Consider the following 15592-nt stretch of genomic DNA (forward strand, 5'->3'; position numbering starts at 1 on the left):
TACAAGAGAGTGAGGGTGCTGGTGGTTAAGAAGCCAGCTTGGCAAGGATCCTTGGGCCATTTCAATCAGAGTAAAGACATTTTTGGAAAATAAATTGTTCTGCTAGAAGTTAAGGTATGAAAAGTCTTTGAAACTGTAACAAAAGCTTCTTTCTTGGAGCCAGTGGATTCCAAGCAGCCTGGCATCAGGAAATCCTTGGAATCCTCTCCACATACATGTGAAGTATATGCACTACACAGACGTAGTTTTCTAGGGGAGAAGAGTCAAGGCCTTTGTTAAATACACGAAGTAGCTGATGATTCCATAAAGGATTTAGCACATATAAAATCCCTCTTTAGCTTTATACTCTTGGAGGAAACTAGAAAGAATTCACCTGCCAATGCATGAGACACAAGAGACCCGGGTTCAATTACTGGGTCAGGAAAATCCTCTGGAGTAGGAAATAGCAACCCATTCCAGTATCCTTGCCTGGAAAATTCCAAGGACAGAGGAATCTGGTAGGCCACAGTCCATAGCAGACCCAACTGAGTAACTGAGCACACAGCACACAGAGTAAGACATATTAAAAGTATTGACAGCCTGATAAACTGTATACCTTCAATTGTCCCTTGAAATTTGCTCTACTGGACCTACGGTTACAGTAAAATATCTCATTTGGAACTGTATGTGACACACAGTATGTTTAAAATTTTTTTCAGTTACAGACTTAAACCAAGGAAAAGTCCAATCACTATGTATATATAAAGTATTTATTTTTATGCACATATTTACCTACAAAATTTACAGGAAATAAAACAATGAAGAATATATAGAATACCCTCTTAAGACTCAGTAGGAGCAGAGGGTTTATTGCTGCAGTTCAAAGAATAAAATTTTATACATGTGAAAGCCAAGATGAACACATTTAAGATAAATGATAGCCTTGTTAAAAATTTTTTGTCCTGTCTTTGAATTTTCAGTTTTAAATGAAATTAAAAAGATTGCTCATGAAATAATTTAAACCTTTTCAAAATCTTCTAATAAACAGGTAAAAGGCACCTCCAGTTCTTTAAAATATTTACAGCAATCCCAATAGTTTAATCTTAAGAGTTATTATAGTACATGTGGCTAATATGCATACACAGTATGTCATTAACACTCTCTAAACAGTGAGAATTTTAGACTCTAGTCTGTGGCACTGCTCCCAGGTGATCCCATGATGGAGTGGATGACCAGCCACACCTGCACAATACTAGTGTAACAGCATGTCTACCACAGCATAAAATCCAATTATCTAAAACAATGACTGTCAAATTCCCAGACAATACTTAATTTATAACTAAATTTGTCTACTCAGAAGCCTTTGGAGTGTTCTTAAAATCATTTAAAAAAATATAAAGTATATTTAGCATTAAATGAAAACAGTGAACCTGGAAAATAGCACTACAGTGGCTGAAATTCACTATCTGGTTTAACAAAAACTGTTTCTCAAAACATCTACAATTTCTTAACAACGTAATGGAGATGAATTTTCCTTAGTCTAAGCTCAATCCAATGTTTTTCCTGCATTATGATTAAAAGAGGAGTATAGAGTGAAAGGCACAGCTATAAGTAATAGCCGGTTTTAAAGAGCTGTGGAGATGGCAAGCAGATGTTCCTGAAATACTGGTGCAGGAGAACAAAGTCCACATAACATTTCCTCTTTAACACTGGCATTGATTGGCTATTTACAGTAGTTTGCAAAAATACATTATAAAAACTGGATGAGGTTTTGTTTCTAAGTTTAACTTAGTAACATATTACATACATACTTCATCTGCAAAAATCTTCGCAGGATCTGAAGTACTAAAGTGACACTAATACTGAAACACAGATAATCAAAAGTACCAAAGCACTGATAATGACAGTCATCATCATGAAGATAATCTGGGTAAATATTGCACATTTCTTGTCCATTGTTGCTATGACAGTCACATATCCAACTGTAAAAGGAATCCTTTATGGCTTTTTGCTGTATCACTTTTTGAAGAAAGGTTGTTTTAAGTCCCAAAAAACAATGAGTGTAGATTGTCATTGAACATGAGGCCTAGGTTTCAAAATTAGCTTTCCTGTCTGTAAAAATGAAAAGAAAAAACGGTTAAAAAATATATATATACAGTTCTATTAAAAATATCACCACTTTCCTAAAAATCTTATAAGGCATCAGAACACCCCTCTATATTTAGTTAAGATTAAGCAATTAATAGTTATATTTTCAAACTGTTCTTTGTGTAGAATTTTCTTTTAAAATCTTTAGTACTTTAAAACACACACAATCTTCCTGAAAATCAGTCAACCAACCCACTGGATAAAATAAAATCCTGACATGTATAGGCTAATTTATGCTCCTTACCAAGTGGAGTCTATAAAACATAAATAAAACTGTGTATCTGAACAAAAACTTTTCCCTTTTTCTAACATCAAAACTTTAATTTCCTCAAGTTAAAATGCAAACCTAAAGTTGGAATGATAGATACTCATGCTGTTGGTATTCAATGCACATGGATACAACTCTTCTGTAGGGACAAGTGTCATATTTATCCAAAAAAAAAAAAAAGTACATACCATATAATTCAAAGAATTTCACTTCTAGGAACTTATCTGAAGAGATGCAAGTGTAAGGATGTACATTTAAGTCTTATTCTTTCATTCAGGATTTACTGAGTGCTTATCATGTGCCAGGCCTCAAGAAACGCTAGAGACCCAGTAACGAACAAGACAGTTTCCTGTCCTCATGGAGCTTAAGTTCTAATGAAATATGTACAACATATACAACACACAAAGTGTGGATGAAATTATGATGCATCCATAAATTGGAGCAGTATGTAATTCAACAAAATGGATGACATTAACTGAGATCATGCAAATAAAAAAGAAAAACAGGCCCAAGACCTTGTATACAGTTAATGTCCAATATATGGCAGCTCTGAAATCCTAACACTGGGTCAAAGAAGCAGAGCTGAAAAACCTGTAACATTGTTTAGAGATTCTTTACTCATCAACTTGATTATAACATCTTTCTTTTATAATAAGTACATGAGATACACAATAAAACATAAAACGTGGTGATTATCTTTGACTGCAAGTTCTAGGTGGTTTTCACAAACACATTTTATTATCCTCAGGTCAAAAGTGTTGTCAGGATTCTGGCTCCCTCTCAAGTCTTACTTTCACTTAAGTTTTGGTAATAGTTTTGTATCTTGGTAGAACTTTGATACTAATTTTTCTATTGTTTTTTTATTTTTTTATTTTTTATTTATTTATTTTTTAAATAAATTTATTTATTTTAGTTGGGGGCTAATTACTTTACAATATTGTAGTAGTTTTTAACTGGGGTATAACTCATATTAAATTGTTAAGTTTTGACAAATGTATAGACCCAAGTTGCCACCTCTCAAGGCAAGCTACAGAATATCACCACCACTCAGAAAGTTCCTCCATGCTTCTTTCCAAGGTCAATGGAACCTGAGCTCCTGACATGACTGCTCACCATAGATTAATCTGCCTGTCTGACCTTTAAATAAACAGAATCACACAGTGTGTGTTCTCTTGCCTCTACTTCTTTCACTCAGTGTGTTTCTGAAACTCACCGATGCTACTATGTTTCAGCAGTTTTGTACCTTTTTAACCTGCTATTGTAAGATGTACAGTATTCCACTGTATAAAATACCACGGATTTAATAAAAAGTTCAAGCAAGACAAGCCAAAGTCATCCTTTCCATTTACCTCAAATTCTAGTCCTCTTATAGAAGAAAACAGTTTTAACATGAATTCTTACATACTGTTCTTTTTATGGACTTATATTCACATATATGAATAAAAATTTGGTGCTTCTAACATGCTAATTAAGTCTTTCATTTCTAAATAACCTGATGACGGGGAAGGTGGGCAGGGGTACACATGAGATAAGAATGCCCATGAAAAAAAAAAAGCATGGCCAAGAGCTGATTTACTGTTGACACTGGTCGAGGATAAATGAAGCTCATTTAGCTCTTCTCCTTGCCTTCTTATGTTTGGAAATTTCCCTAATTAAAACTTAAAAAAAAAAAAAAGGAACAAACTGAGCATATTGTTTGTTGGTTCACTTTTTGCTCCTAACATTAAGTCTCAGATACTCCCATGTCCGTATTTACAGATTTCCTTCTGATCTCCTATGATATGCCCTTACCACAGCCTATTTCACCACTCCCTTGTTGAGACACAAAAATTATTTCCATTTTTTCCCCCACTACTAAGGATGTTATAATGAACAACCCTGTGTACCTGTGGGATGATACCCTCAACCAGGGTAGGAGAAGAAAAGTAGAATGGTTAGGTCATGAGGCAAGCACATACTACATTTTATAAAAATGATGAAAACTATCCTTCAAAAAGGGCTTCCGTGGTGGCTCAGATGGTAAAGTTATCTACCTAAAACGCAGTAAACCTGGGTTTTGGGTTCAATCGCTGGGTCAAGAAGATTCCCTGGAGAAAGAAATGGCAACCCACTGCATCAGTGTATATTCCCAACAAGCAGTGTGTGGCTGCATCATTTCACCACAATACTAGAGTTACAAAGTATTTGATTTTTACTAATCTGACAGGTAATATTTATAAATGAATTGTTTAACTTTGCACTTCCTCCATGACAAAGGAGGCTGTCCAGTCTTCACTTTCATCCATTTGTATTGCTACTTGTGTGATATGACTTAACTTTTTCCCATTTAAAAAATGTACTATTTGTCTTTTTATTGTTGATTTTTAATAGGTCTTCAAATATCCTGGATACAATCCTCTATCATTCTCTTTCACTGATCCAGGTGTTCTCCTGCCCTAAATTTTTTTGGCCTTTTATTCTAATTTTCTATACTGGGTAGGTATTACCAAATAGTTTTTTAAGTTGAAGGTAAAAATGCTCTTTATAAATAAAATCAAAATTGTGAGATAATCTCATCATATTGATATGTGATTAACTTTTTTAAAAACATGGCAGGTTCATATGTCTATAGTCTATCAATTAATCTATTACTCTATTTAAAACCCTATATACACAACAGCATGAGATAAATAACAGTAGTTTATAAAACCAACACCCAGCAAGTCATTTTTGGCCAATAATGACCACTGTATTTCACTGAATCTAAGACAGCTTCAGTTAGAAGATGCATCACGACTTATGTCATTAAGACAGATTACACTCTCCACCAATTTAACTATGAGACACCGATTATTAGACGTATCTCAATTTTCAGGGATGTTACAGTGTTTTTAAAAAAAGTGTCTTCGAATCAATGCTACAATGAATATTCTCCCTATTAATTCCATTGAGACAAATTATTTTTAATGCTTGTTTTACCTAAACCAAACAACTTCAGTACTTTCACCCACTGTCTACAGTTTTCTAATGAAAATACTTACATCATCACAAGACATATTGTATTCTGCTAACACGGTTCGACATCGAGCAGCTATACTGAATAAATACGGTCAAAGGAAAGTTTGTATTTCAAAAGTAAGCTTTTAACAACACCTAGAGAGGTGCTTTAGTTTAGTTCAGAGAATAAAATTCAATTCATGATAAAGGATACATTGACGGTGCAACTACTCGCTTGTGAATTCCAGCGAAGAATAAGCCTATTAGAGTGATACAGCTAATGGTGAAAAATGGATGGTTCCATAATGACGTGAAGAAGGACACCTGCCAAAAGAAGAGTTTGAAATATAAAAATGTTAAAAATCTTAGAACAGTATTGATTCCTACTTCTTTACTTGTGCATGAATACATGTAACATTTAATTCTCTAAAGTATGAGAATTTGGTGAGTTCCCTGGTGGCTTTTGGGCTTTCACTGCCATGGCCTGGGTTTGATCCCTAGTCAGGGAACTGCTCCTTGGAAGAAAAGCTATGACAAACCTAGACTGTATTCAAAAGCAGAGACATCACTTTGCTGACAAAGGTCCATATAGTCAAAGCTATGGTTTTTCCCATAGTCATGTTTGGATGTGAGAGTTGGACCATAAAGAAGAATCGATGTTTTTGAACTGTGGTGCTGGAGAAGACTCCTGAGAGTCAGCTGGACAAGAAGATCAATCCAGTCAATCTTTAAGGATATCAACCCTGAATAGTCACTGGAAGGACTGATGTTGGAACTGAAGCTCCAATACTTTGACCACCTGATGCAAAGAGCCAACTCACTGGAAAAGACCCAGATGTTCAGAAAGACTGGAGGGCAGGAGGAGAAGGGGTAACAGAGGATGAGATGGTTGGATGGCATCGTCAACTCAATGGACATGAGTCTGCGCAAACTCTGGAAGAGGGTGAAGGACAGTGAAGCCTGGCGTGCTGCAGTCCGTGGGATCGCAAACACTCAGAGATGACTTAGCCACTGAACAAGGAACAAGAGGGAACTGGGATCCCATAAGCTGTGAGGCAGGGCAAAAAAAAGGGAATTTGAAGACTTCCCCAAATCCCAGTTCTTCATATTGCTAAGCTACACAAATTAATCTATGTTTTAAATCTTCAATGCAGCAAAACAATACAGTAATATTCCCTCCATTCATTCCAGATGCTTGAACCATTACAAATTCAATCCTATCATTAAAAAAAAAAATACCCTACTGACAATATTTACTGAACCTTTCCTAGTGAGAAGTAATTTAAAAAGCATAAGACTACAAGTTCCGTGGACTTCCCTGGTGGTCCAGTGGTTAAGACTCCATGCTCTCAGAGAAGGGGGCTTTGATCCCTGGTTGGGAAAGATTCCACATGCCATGTGCCATGGCCAAAAAAGAAAAAAATTCTGCAAGAGGAGGGACACTGTCCTGGGCATGGCATTGCTATTTTCCCAACACATGAAATAGGACTTGGCAAATATTGGTGCTCAGGGGCTTTCCCAGTGGCTCAGTGGGTAAAGAATCCGCCTGCAATGCAGGATACACAGGAGACAGGGATTAGATCACTGGGCTGGGGAGGTCCCCTGGAGGAGGACAATGGCAACTCACTCCAGTATTCTTGCCTGGAGAATCCCACAGACAGAGGAGCCTGGTGGGCTACAGTCCACGGGGTCCAAAAGTTGGACATGACTTAGTGACTAAACCATCACCACCCAGTAGCTTCCTGGAAAAGGAAGCAACCACACAGGCAAATACAGGTGCTCAATAAATATTGTTGAATGAATGGAGATGGAGCCTCTAATCTCAATGAAAACACAAGTCAGACATGATCTAGTTACCTTCCCTGTTAAACGGCAGAAGTGAGCAAACTGCATACACAACCTGGTCTCAGTCTAATCACTACCATTTTCCTTTTCTCTCTTCACCTGGCTAGCTCCCCCATATCCTTAACAAGACTCAGTTCCAGCATCACCCTTTCTTTCTGAAAGAGACAAAACATGAGTTTGGTTTTGAAGCTACTAGATTTAGATGGCCACAGGACATTCCAGTAGGAGAGAATAATTAGTAGCTATCCATAAAAAACTAGAGTTCAAGAGAAACAGATATGAGCATAGTCAGATGGTAGAAGAAAACAGAACCATCCACAATTCTGAGACTATGTAGGACAAGGGAACAGAATGGGATCCAGAATGGGAACAAGCGTAGGCACTGAAGCCAGACCCCTGGAAATCAGAATGCAGACAGAGAAGACAAGTATTTACAGTCTAGAAAAAGAAACCAAGTGGACTAGAAACAAAACGGGGGCAACAGAATCAAGCTAAGGGCCTCTGCGCTCCACTCTCCTACTAAGATATGTGTACATGTTTCAAGACAGAGAACTAAACTTAAGGAAGAACAGTGGCCTAGCACGGTACTGGTTAAATAAATTTGTTAAGTGAAGAGATGACAGGTTGAAAACATTAGGAAGGAGAAAGCTCCCAGAAGGATGAGATCTTGAAAAAAGATTAATATTCCAGAGTAATGTCTTCTTAAACCCTTGAGGACAGTTCAATTCCCACAGGCCAGCTGTGTTTTATGAGCCCTGCACAATATTAGCACAGACAGTGTTTTAATTTTAATTAGGTCAGTATCCGCCTTCTTTCCTCCATGGCAACAATCAACTGCATCCAAGTAACAATTTCCTCCTTTAGTTCAGGCATTAGTGTACTTTCCAGTTTGCCACATTCCTTCTCCTCCTGTTCCTCCAGCTAGCCACTGGCTCTCGAGTTTGCAACTCTTCTTACAGACACAATCGCTGTTTATTAACTCTTGTCAGGTTTGAAGTTATTAAATATTGAAATATAGAGTGGACCTTTAGGCTAACAGTTACATTCTCACCTAATTTAGAGAACTGCATTAACTACAGAATTTTGAGCCTATTTCACGTTACATTTAACTCTACGTTTTATTAAGATGTCAACTAGCTGAAATCAGCTTATATTTTTCCCAATTAAAAATCAGATTCATTTCCCAAGATAGACCTTTTTCTTGCCAGCCTCCTTCACTCTTCCCCTAAAGATGAGTATGAACTATAAAGGGACACACAGGAGGGTTTCTTATCCATTATAAAAACCCCTCTATTAACATGAAATCCCATCACCAACCTCCCCTGCTCCTATTCTTTTGTACTTCCACCTCAGTGGATAAAGTCAGAGAGATTACATGGTAAATAACACCCTGGTTGTCGGAACTGCCATTTAGACTGCTGACAAAAGTCTTACTATTAAGTTTTTCTTTTATATAACCTAAAGGTTGTAAATAAAGCTACTGGAAGTAGTTCATCTAGTTATAGTTTAAAAGGGGAAGTAAGGTTAATTTTGTGAAAATTACAATATCATTAATACCTAAAGAAAGCTGAACTGGGAGAAAAGAAACTTCACTGAAAAACTGAAGATGATAACTTCCTCTAACAAAAAAGCTCAAGTTTTAAATTAAGGCACAAGTTAGTAGAAAGAGGTAGAAATTTCAGAAACATGCTATCAGCTTTCATTGAAAGATACTTCAAGAAATAACATTATGAAATCTGTTATTGCATTTGGCACAGCAATATTCTTAGACAGTGTTCAATGGGAGATTTTCTCAGTGTCTCCTATATTAAACTTTAGGAAGAATTTTTTTTTAAAGATAAAATAAAGTTGAAAAAGAAAGGCTTTTATAGCTTAGGGAATTTACACATGTGTCCTCTTCATGATGAAAGCCACGGAACTGGCAGTGACTTCAGAGACCCTGGCAATCACGCGGGCCCGTATGGTCTATGGTATTAGTGACCTGGTTTCCGTCCTGGTTCTGACGTCCTCCTGTTTTTTCCTAGTCTTGGCTGTTATTACTGTTATATCTGCTATTTAATCAAAATGCTTACTGCAAAGTTGTCTGAAATGCTTTAAGGGGTGAGGAAAGGCATTAACGAAAGTAACTCAGAAGAAAATGTTGCTGTGTAGTTTTTAAAAGTTGGTACTGATGACACTCTAAATGAACAAAACAAAATAAAGATAGTGTTTACACTGTAACATGTAATAGTGAGATACATAACAACTGCATACAAGTTCAGAAATGAAAGGTAATATAAGTAGTATTTCTTAGACCTTTTTCTCTGCAAAGATACTTGACCCGCAATAGCCAGCCAAAGTTTTTTTCAAGCAAATTAATATAAGGCATATTTTTAACATGATTAATATCACTACTAGTACTAATAGGTAGCATTTGATTAATACTTTACAAAAAACAAAGCACTGCTATAGCCATTGTCTCACTTAATCTATGAAAGATTTTAAAGCAAAACTTCTACCTTTTGTGTCTCAGGATCTATTAACCAGTTCCAGGCACCAGTAGCTGTACAGACAGATACCACTATAAGAAGCACTGATGAAAGATAAACACGAAATTAGTAAGGAAATAAGCCATTAATATAATACTACTACCAGTTCTTCATAAAGAACAGCCAGAGGATGCAGCACTTCATTAAATGGAAAATGTACTCCACTCAGGAACTAGGGAAACTTGCCACAAGACCTTGGGGAATTCTCTAAAACAATGTGAACCTTAGTAACTGAGGCGGATCCTGTCCCTCTGAATCCTTCAGTCAGTATTTCTATACATTTATGAAATTAAAAGCAGTAAGAGCCAAGGTGGTAAAACTTTAATGTAAACTTCTGTTACGTGCTTTATGCTTTTTGCAGATTTTGTAAGCTCAAAACAAAAAACACTCCCCACCAAAACCTCATTTTTTAATGTAAACAAACCAAACAAAGACTCTTTTATGAATGCACTGAGAACTTGGACTAAGGAATTTTGCCTTGCAGACAACCGCCTGTTGTTGAATTAAACAAAGGTCAGTGTTAGGAGTGTGGAGCACACCAATCAGCATCAGATTTTCTTTAAGGGACTTAAGGAAAGTTGGGGTAGAAATTACTGACACTACAAGTTAGAAAGGGTCTTTCTTCCCATTAAGGTAGAATTATTTTAGAAATCCTAAATAGAGCATAAGTAAAACTTCAGAATAAACAGTATTACTAAAATACTATTATACTATTAAAAATAATAAAGGGGCACCAAGACCTCGTTAATGTTCTGGGGACCAAGACAGTTGCTTTCTTTCAATTGGGATGCAAACATTTTTAAAATTTACAGATCAAGCTTCAAAGAGGAAAAGAAATATTGTGAAACCTTAATTACCTAGAACTTCTGGTGATGCACTTTCAGAAGAGGCAAATCATAGAAAAACAATCTCATTTTAGTTATTTAATAATACTCAAAATTTCAAATTTATGCTCTCAGAACAGACTAAAGTTTCTTACATGTCTGTATTTCCAATAAGAAACATACTGAAGTATACAGATTTTTTTTTTAAATGAAGCAAAATCATAATCAAACCCACCAGACGGGACGTCATACACATGGGTATACTAAACAAGCTGATGTCATTTATATGGAAGCACTGAGACTGTGAACTAGAGAAAAAGTGTATTCATTATATTACATTTTATAATCCTATACATTTAAAAAGATTCTCAAGTAACAGTGAACTAAGGTTTTTGGGATAATTCCTAGGTAAACTGGAGAGCTTGAGAAAAATCATTACTACTTGTGAATTCTGACCAATCAGAATTCCTGTAACATATGATTAGCACTTTGCAAATAGATTTAATAAAAATTACACAAAAAATCTTGACATAGGACAAGACCCCTGACTTCAATAGTGCTCTTCAGTTCAGTCCCACCAATTGAATCGTACTTCAAAATAAAGTATGTCCTTCTTGGGCTTCCCTTGTGGCTCATCTGGTAAAGAATCTGCCTGCAATGCGGGAGACCTGGGTTCAATCCCTGGGTTGGGAAGATCCCCTGGAGATGGGAAAGGCTACCCACTCTAGTATTCTGGCCTGGAGAATGCCATGGACTATAATAGAGACCATGGGGTCACAACTGAGCGATTTTCACTTTTCACTCTTCTTGGAAAAAATTAAACTTCAGCAATGAACGGCCAAGAAATTAAGACTCTCCCAACATAAGTTAACAAAGTATTCTGCTTACTGCTCTTATCACTTATATATTTGTCTACATTTCCTGTTCCCTATATATTTCCATGGGCCAGTAACCACAATTCTTTCAAATCATATTTTACAGTATTGTTGAATATCACTTCCTTTAACAAACTTTACTTCAATAGTTTACAGGCAAAATTGTAAAACTGCTAAACAGACTACTGAAATTTTTATTACGTGTTCTGGTAACCAGATTTATCATATATGTCTAACCATAAATGTATTTTAGTATAAAAATAAAAAGTCAACCACACAAAATAAGACTATCCTTTTAGGGTTGTCAGTTTCTTTTCTTAAAATTTCTTTAAAATGCCGTTATTTACAGTATTAAATAGATCTAAAACTGCCAAAACAAAAGGGAACCTTATGGTTTAATAAGCAAGCATTTGTGTTTTTTTTTTAAGCAAGCATTTGTTAATCAAAAGTTTTACATGAAAGCAAATCACTGCTAGGCAGAATAAAAGTGTCAACTGTCCGCTTATTTTCCCTTAAAAAAAAGTCCAAGCACTTACTTCTCCAACGTCCAGTGGCAGGTTGCAAACAATGAATATATTCAGTAAGTCTCCTCTCGAAAGCCTTGAGATCTAGGTAAAAAGATTTCAATTTTGAAATTAGCTACTCTTACTTGTCTGACTCTATTACGATGAATTTCAGATACTCTAACAGATTCAGGTCTTGCACACCTACTTACATGTATCACTGCACTGTTTACTTCTTTACTATGATAGCTTTACGCACTTGACAGAAACACTACGTTTCTTTAGTTCGAATTTCACATATAAGGAAACTAGCTGGTTCCTCGTAAAATATGGAAAATCAGCAGCAGTCTCGGTCGGCGCCAAACGCTAGAAATTTGGGGTTGCAAATAAAGGATCAAAATCAAGTCGAGTTTTAACTCTGTTGGAACCAAGAACGCCGTATTAGGACAATGTCTTACCTAAGACCAAAGTCTCGATCCCCTTATGTTTAATTAACGGCTACGCTTTCAGTCTGCTCTTACTGGACTTCTGATACAGCTAACGGATGGGTAACGGAAAGACGCTCCCCTTTCCTGCCTCCCAAGAGCTTACAGATGATCTGGGTGGCATTTCTGGAGCGCCGACGCCTGGTTCTACAAGACAGAGGCGTTCAAGGTGTTCCCTCTGAATGAGCAAGGTAAGGTATCATTTTCAGTTGCTCTTTTCAAACTTTAAAAAGGAGACCAAGAGGCACTCCCTTACCCCGGCAGTTACCAAAAACCAAGGCAGCAATTAGGGATACAATTCTTATTGACTATTAGAAAAAAATAAAGTGAGTTAGCGCCCTGCAAGGCACAAAATACAACAATTTGCTGAAGAGTATGAAATAGACGTAACCGGGCGAGGAGCTCCCTGGTCCACGCAGGGGGAATGGGGGGAGCTGACGCAGCGCCTCTCCAGCGCCGGCGGAGGCCACGCGCGCCGGAAGCAGCGCCTGGCCGTGTCCGGCCGCCCCTTGGCCCCTGGGGCGGCCCCCGCGCCCCCGGCTCCGGCCCCGTCAGTCCAGCCTTCGCGGCCTCCTCTCTCCCGACAGGGTTTCCACGATTCCGGCACCTCCAGAGCCCCGCGAGCTTCCGGGAGGAGTTAGGGAAGGGCCTGGGCGGCCCAGCAGACGCACCCTACCTTCCGCCTGCTCCAGCGAGTTCATGTCGGGCGGCAGCTCTGGTCACCGGCGCGGTCCCGTCCGCATCTCAGCTCCGCGGTCCCTGCCCGGCCCGCAGCGCCAACTCCCACCTCTAACCGCTTCCCTCCACCCCTCTTCTTGGCACCGCCCCTTGATTAGACCCGCTACGCTCATTGGACGTTTCCGCCAGGCCCTGTAACTAAGACGGTTTTCTATTGGTTAATTCCCTCACGATCCTCGGGCACTGGCGTTGGACGGTCAGCCAGAGGGACCAAGACTTGTCGGCAGCCAAATTGGCGTAACACTAGCGCCGCCTCCTGCCCTGGGGAGGAACTGCAGCCTGTCTGGGCAAGTTCATTCATTCATGTGTGTATTATTCCTAGTTTCCTGCTTGGTTCTTTCATTACTTAAAGAAGCCTGGCGTGCTGCAGTCCATGGGGTCGCCAAGAGTCGGATACGACTGAGCGACTGAACGACGACAAACCCTTTACGTACACATTTCTCCCTTGGTTATTTTTTTTTTCATGTCATCCAATTTTCATAAATCGTAAAATGAGCAAAGTGTTCTGGAACTTAAAAAAATCTGTAACGCATTGACTACATTTTATATTTGATTAAAACGCTTTCTTGCTCCTTTCCTTGTGGTCACTCATTCATTCAAGGACTATCGCAAGTCTGGTAGGCACTGTATTTATCAGGGATGCAGTTTAGCAAGATAGACAAGATTCCTGTCCTCAAAATGGAAGGGTTACAGCAGACAATAAACATGCAAATAGATCATTAATTTCAGATAAGCTTGGTTCTGTGAAGGAAGTAACAGGGTAATAGGATACAGTGAGATAAGAGCGGGAGTGGGTGGTGGGGTGGGTGGTGGTGGGTAATGGGAACTAGTTCTAGGGAAGAACTATTGACTTTATTGCTTTATTGACTATGCCAAAGCCTTTGACTGTGTGGATCACAATAAGCTGTGGAAAATTCTGAAAGAGATGGGAATACCAGACCATCTGACCTGCCTCTTGAGAAACCTGTATGCAGGCCAGGAAGCAACAGTTAGAACTGGACATGGAACAACAGACTGGTTCCAGATAGGGAAAGGAGTACGTCAAGGCTGTAAATTGTCACCCTGCTTATTTAACTTATATGCAGAGTACATCCTGAGAAACGCTGGGCTGGAAGAAACACAAGCTGGAATCAAGATTGCTGGGAGAAATATCAATAACCTCAGATATGCAGATGACACCACCCTAATGGCAGAAAGTGAAGAAGAACTAAAGAACCTCTTGATGAAAGTGAAAGAGGAGAGTGAAAAAGTTGGCTTAAAGCTCAACGTTCAGAAAACTAAGATCATGGCATCTGGTCCCATCACTTCATGGGAAGTAGATGGGGAAACAGTGGAAACAGTGTCAGACTTTATTTTTTTGGGCTCCAGAATCACTGCTGATGGTGATTGCAGCCATGAAATTAAAAGACACTTACTCCTTGGAAGGAAGGTTATAACCAACCTAAATAGCATATTTAAAAGCAGAGACATTACTTTGCCAACAAAAGTCCGTCTAGTCAAGGCTATGGTTTTTCCAGTGGTCATGTATGGATGTGAGAGTTGGACGGTGAAGAAAACTGAGCACCGAAGAATTGATGCTTTTGAAGTGTGGTGTTGGAGAAGACTCCTGAGAGTCCCTTGGACTGCAAGGAGATCCAACCAGTCCATCCTAAAGGAGATCAGTCCTGGTTGTTCACTGGAAGGACTGATGTTGAAGCTGAAACTCCAATACTTTGGCCACTTCATGCGAAGAGTTGACTCATTGGAAAAGACCCTAATGCTGGGAAGGATTGGGGGCAGGAGGAGAAAGGGACGACAGAGGATGAGATGGTTGGATGGCATCACCGGCTCGATGGACATGGGTTTGGGTAGACTCAGGGAGTTGGTGATGGACAGGGAGGCCTGGCATGCTGCAGTTCATGGGGTCGCAAAGAGTCGGACGCTACTGAGCAACTGAACATCTAGGGAAGAGCTATTTAATAAATAGGGTGGGATGTTTGATTTGAAAACCCCAAGAAGCAACTGGCCATACAAAAATGGGCGCTAAGGAGCTACAAGTGGCACTGGGATTTTTTCACTGTTGATATTTTATTCACTCATCCTTCAGTTTTCCTCTTCCCCACTTGCCATTAGAATTGACACATCCTTGCCCATTGCTTCACTTTGTAGGTTCCTTTACCCTAACACTTCCAGAGCCCTCCTCTGGGCCAGACCTTTTATATACATTATCTCATTTAGTGCTCCAACGTAATCTTTTTTAAAACTGTGCGTCAAAACCCCTGAGAAGATCATGAAAGAGATGCAATGAGCCATAACTGTTATTTTGTAAATATGAACTAAAGTAAAACTTAAAATATTAGCATCACTGGAAGTAAAAATGTGTCATTTCATGATTTTTTATTTTGGTTGTGTGTGTATTGCATATGTGCTATGTTCTGATCATA

General features: G+C 38.5%; 1 protein-coding gene across 2 annotated transcripts; it reads right to left on the bottom strand.

Annotated features, from left to right (window-relative positions):
• Positions 1 to 733: 733 nt before the first annotated feature.
• CNEP1R1 (CTD nuclear envelope phosphatase 1 regulatory subunit 1) lies at positions 734 to 13222 on the bottom strand. 2 transcript variants are annotated; one of them, XM_081505670.1, is made up of 7 exons: positions 13103 to 13222; positions 12688 to 12739; positions 11980 to 12051; positions 9715 to 9788; positions 5586 to 5695; positions 5416 to 5470; positions 734 to 2091 (listed from the first exon to the last, which is right to left on the bottom strand). In XM_081505670.1, the coding sequence occupies exons 1-7, from the start codon at positions 13130 to 13132 to the stop codon at positions 2050 to 2052; spliced, it is 435 nt and encodes a 144-aa protein (XP_081361796.1). In that variant the 5' UTR covers positions 13133 to 13222; the 3' UTR covers positions 734 to 2049. The 2 variants fall into 2 exon arrangements, with proteins under 2 accessions (XP_081361796.1, XP_081361797.1); XM_081505671.1 differs by lacking the exon at positions 12688 to 12739 and having other exon boundaries at positions 13108 to 13222.
• Positions 13223 to 15592: the final 2370 nt, after the last annotated feature.

Source organism: Giraffa tippelskirchi, chromosome 7, assembly GCF_054371585.1.
Source record: "Giraffa tippelskirchi isolate mGirTip1 chromosome 7, T2T-mGirTip1v1.2.pri, whole genome shotgun sequence".
In the NCBI taxonomy this organism is placed as follows: domain Eukaryota; kingdom Metazoa; phylum Chordata; class Mammalia; order Artiodactyla; family Giraffidae; genus Giraffa; species Giraffa tippelskirchi.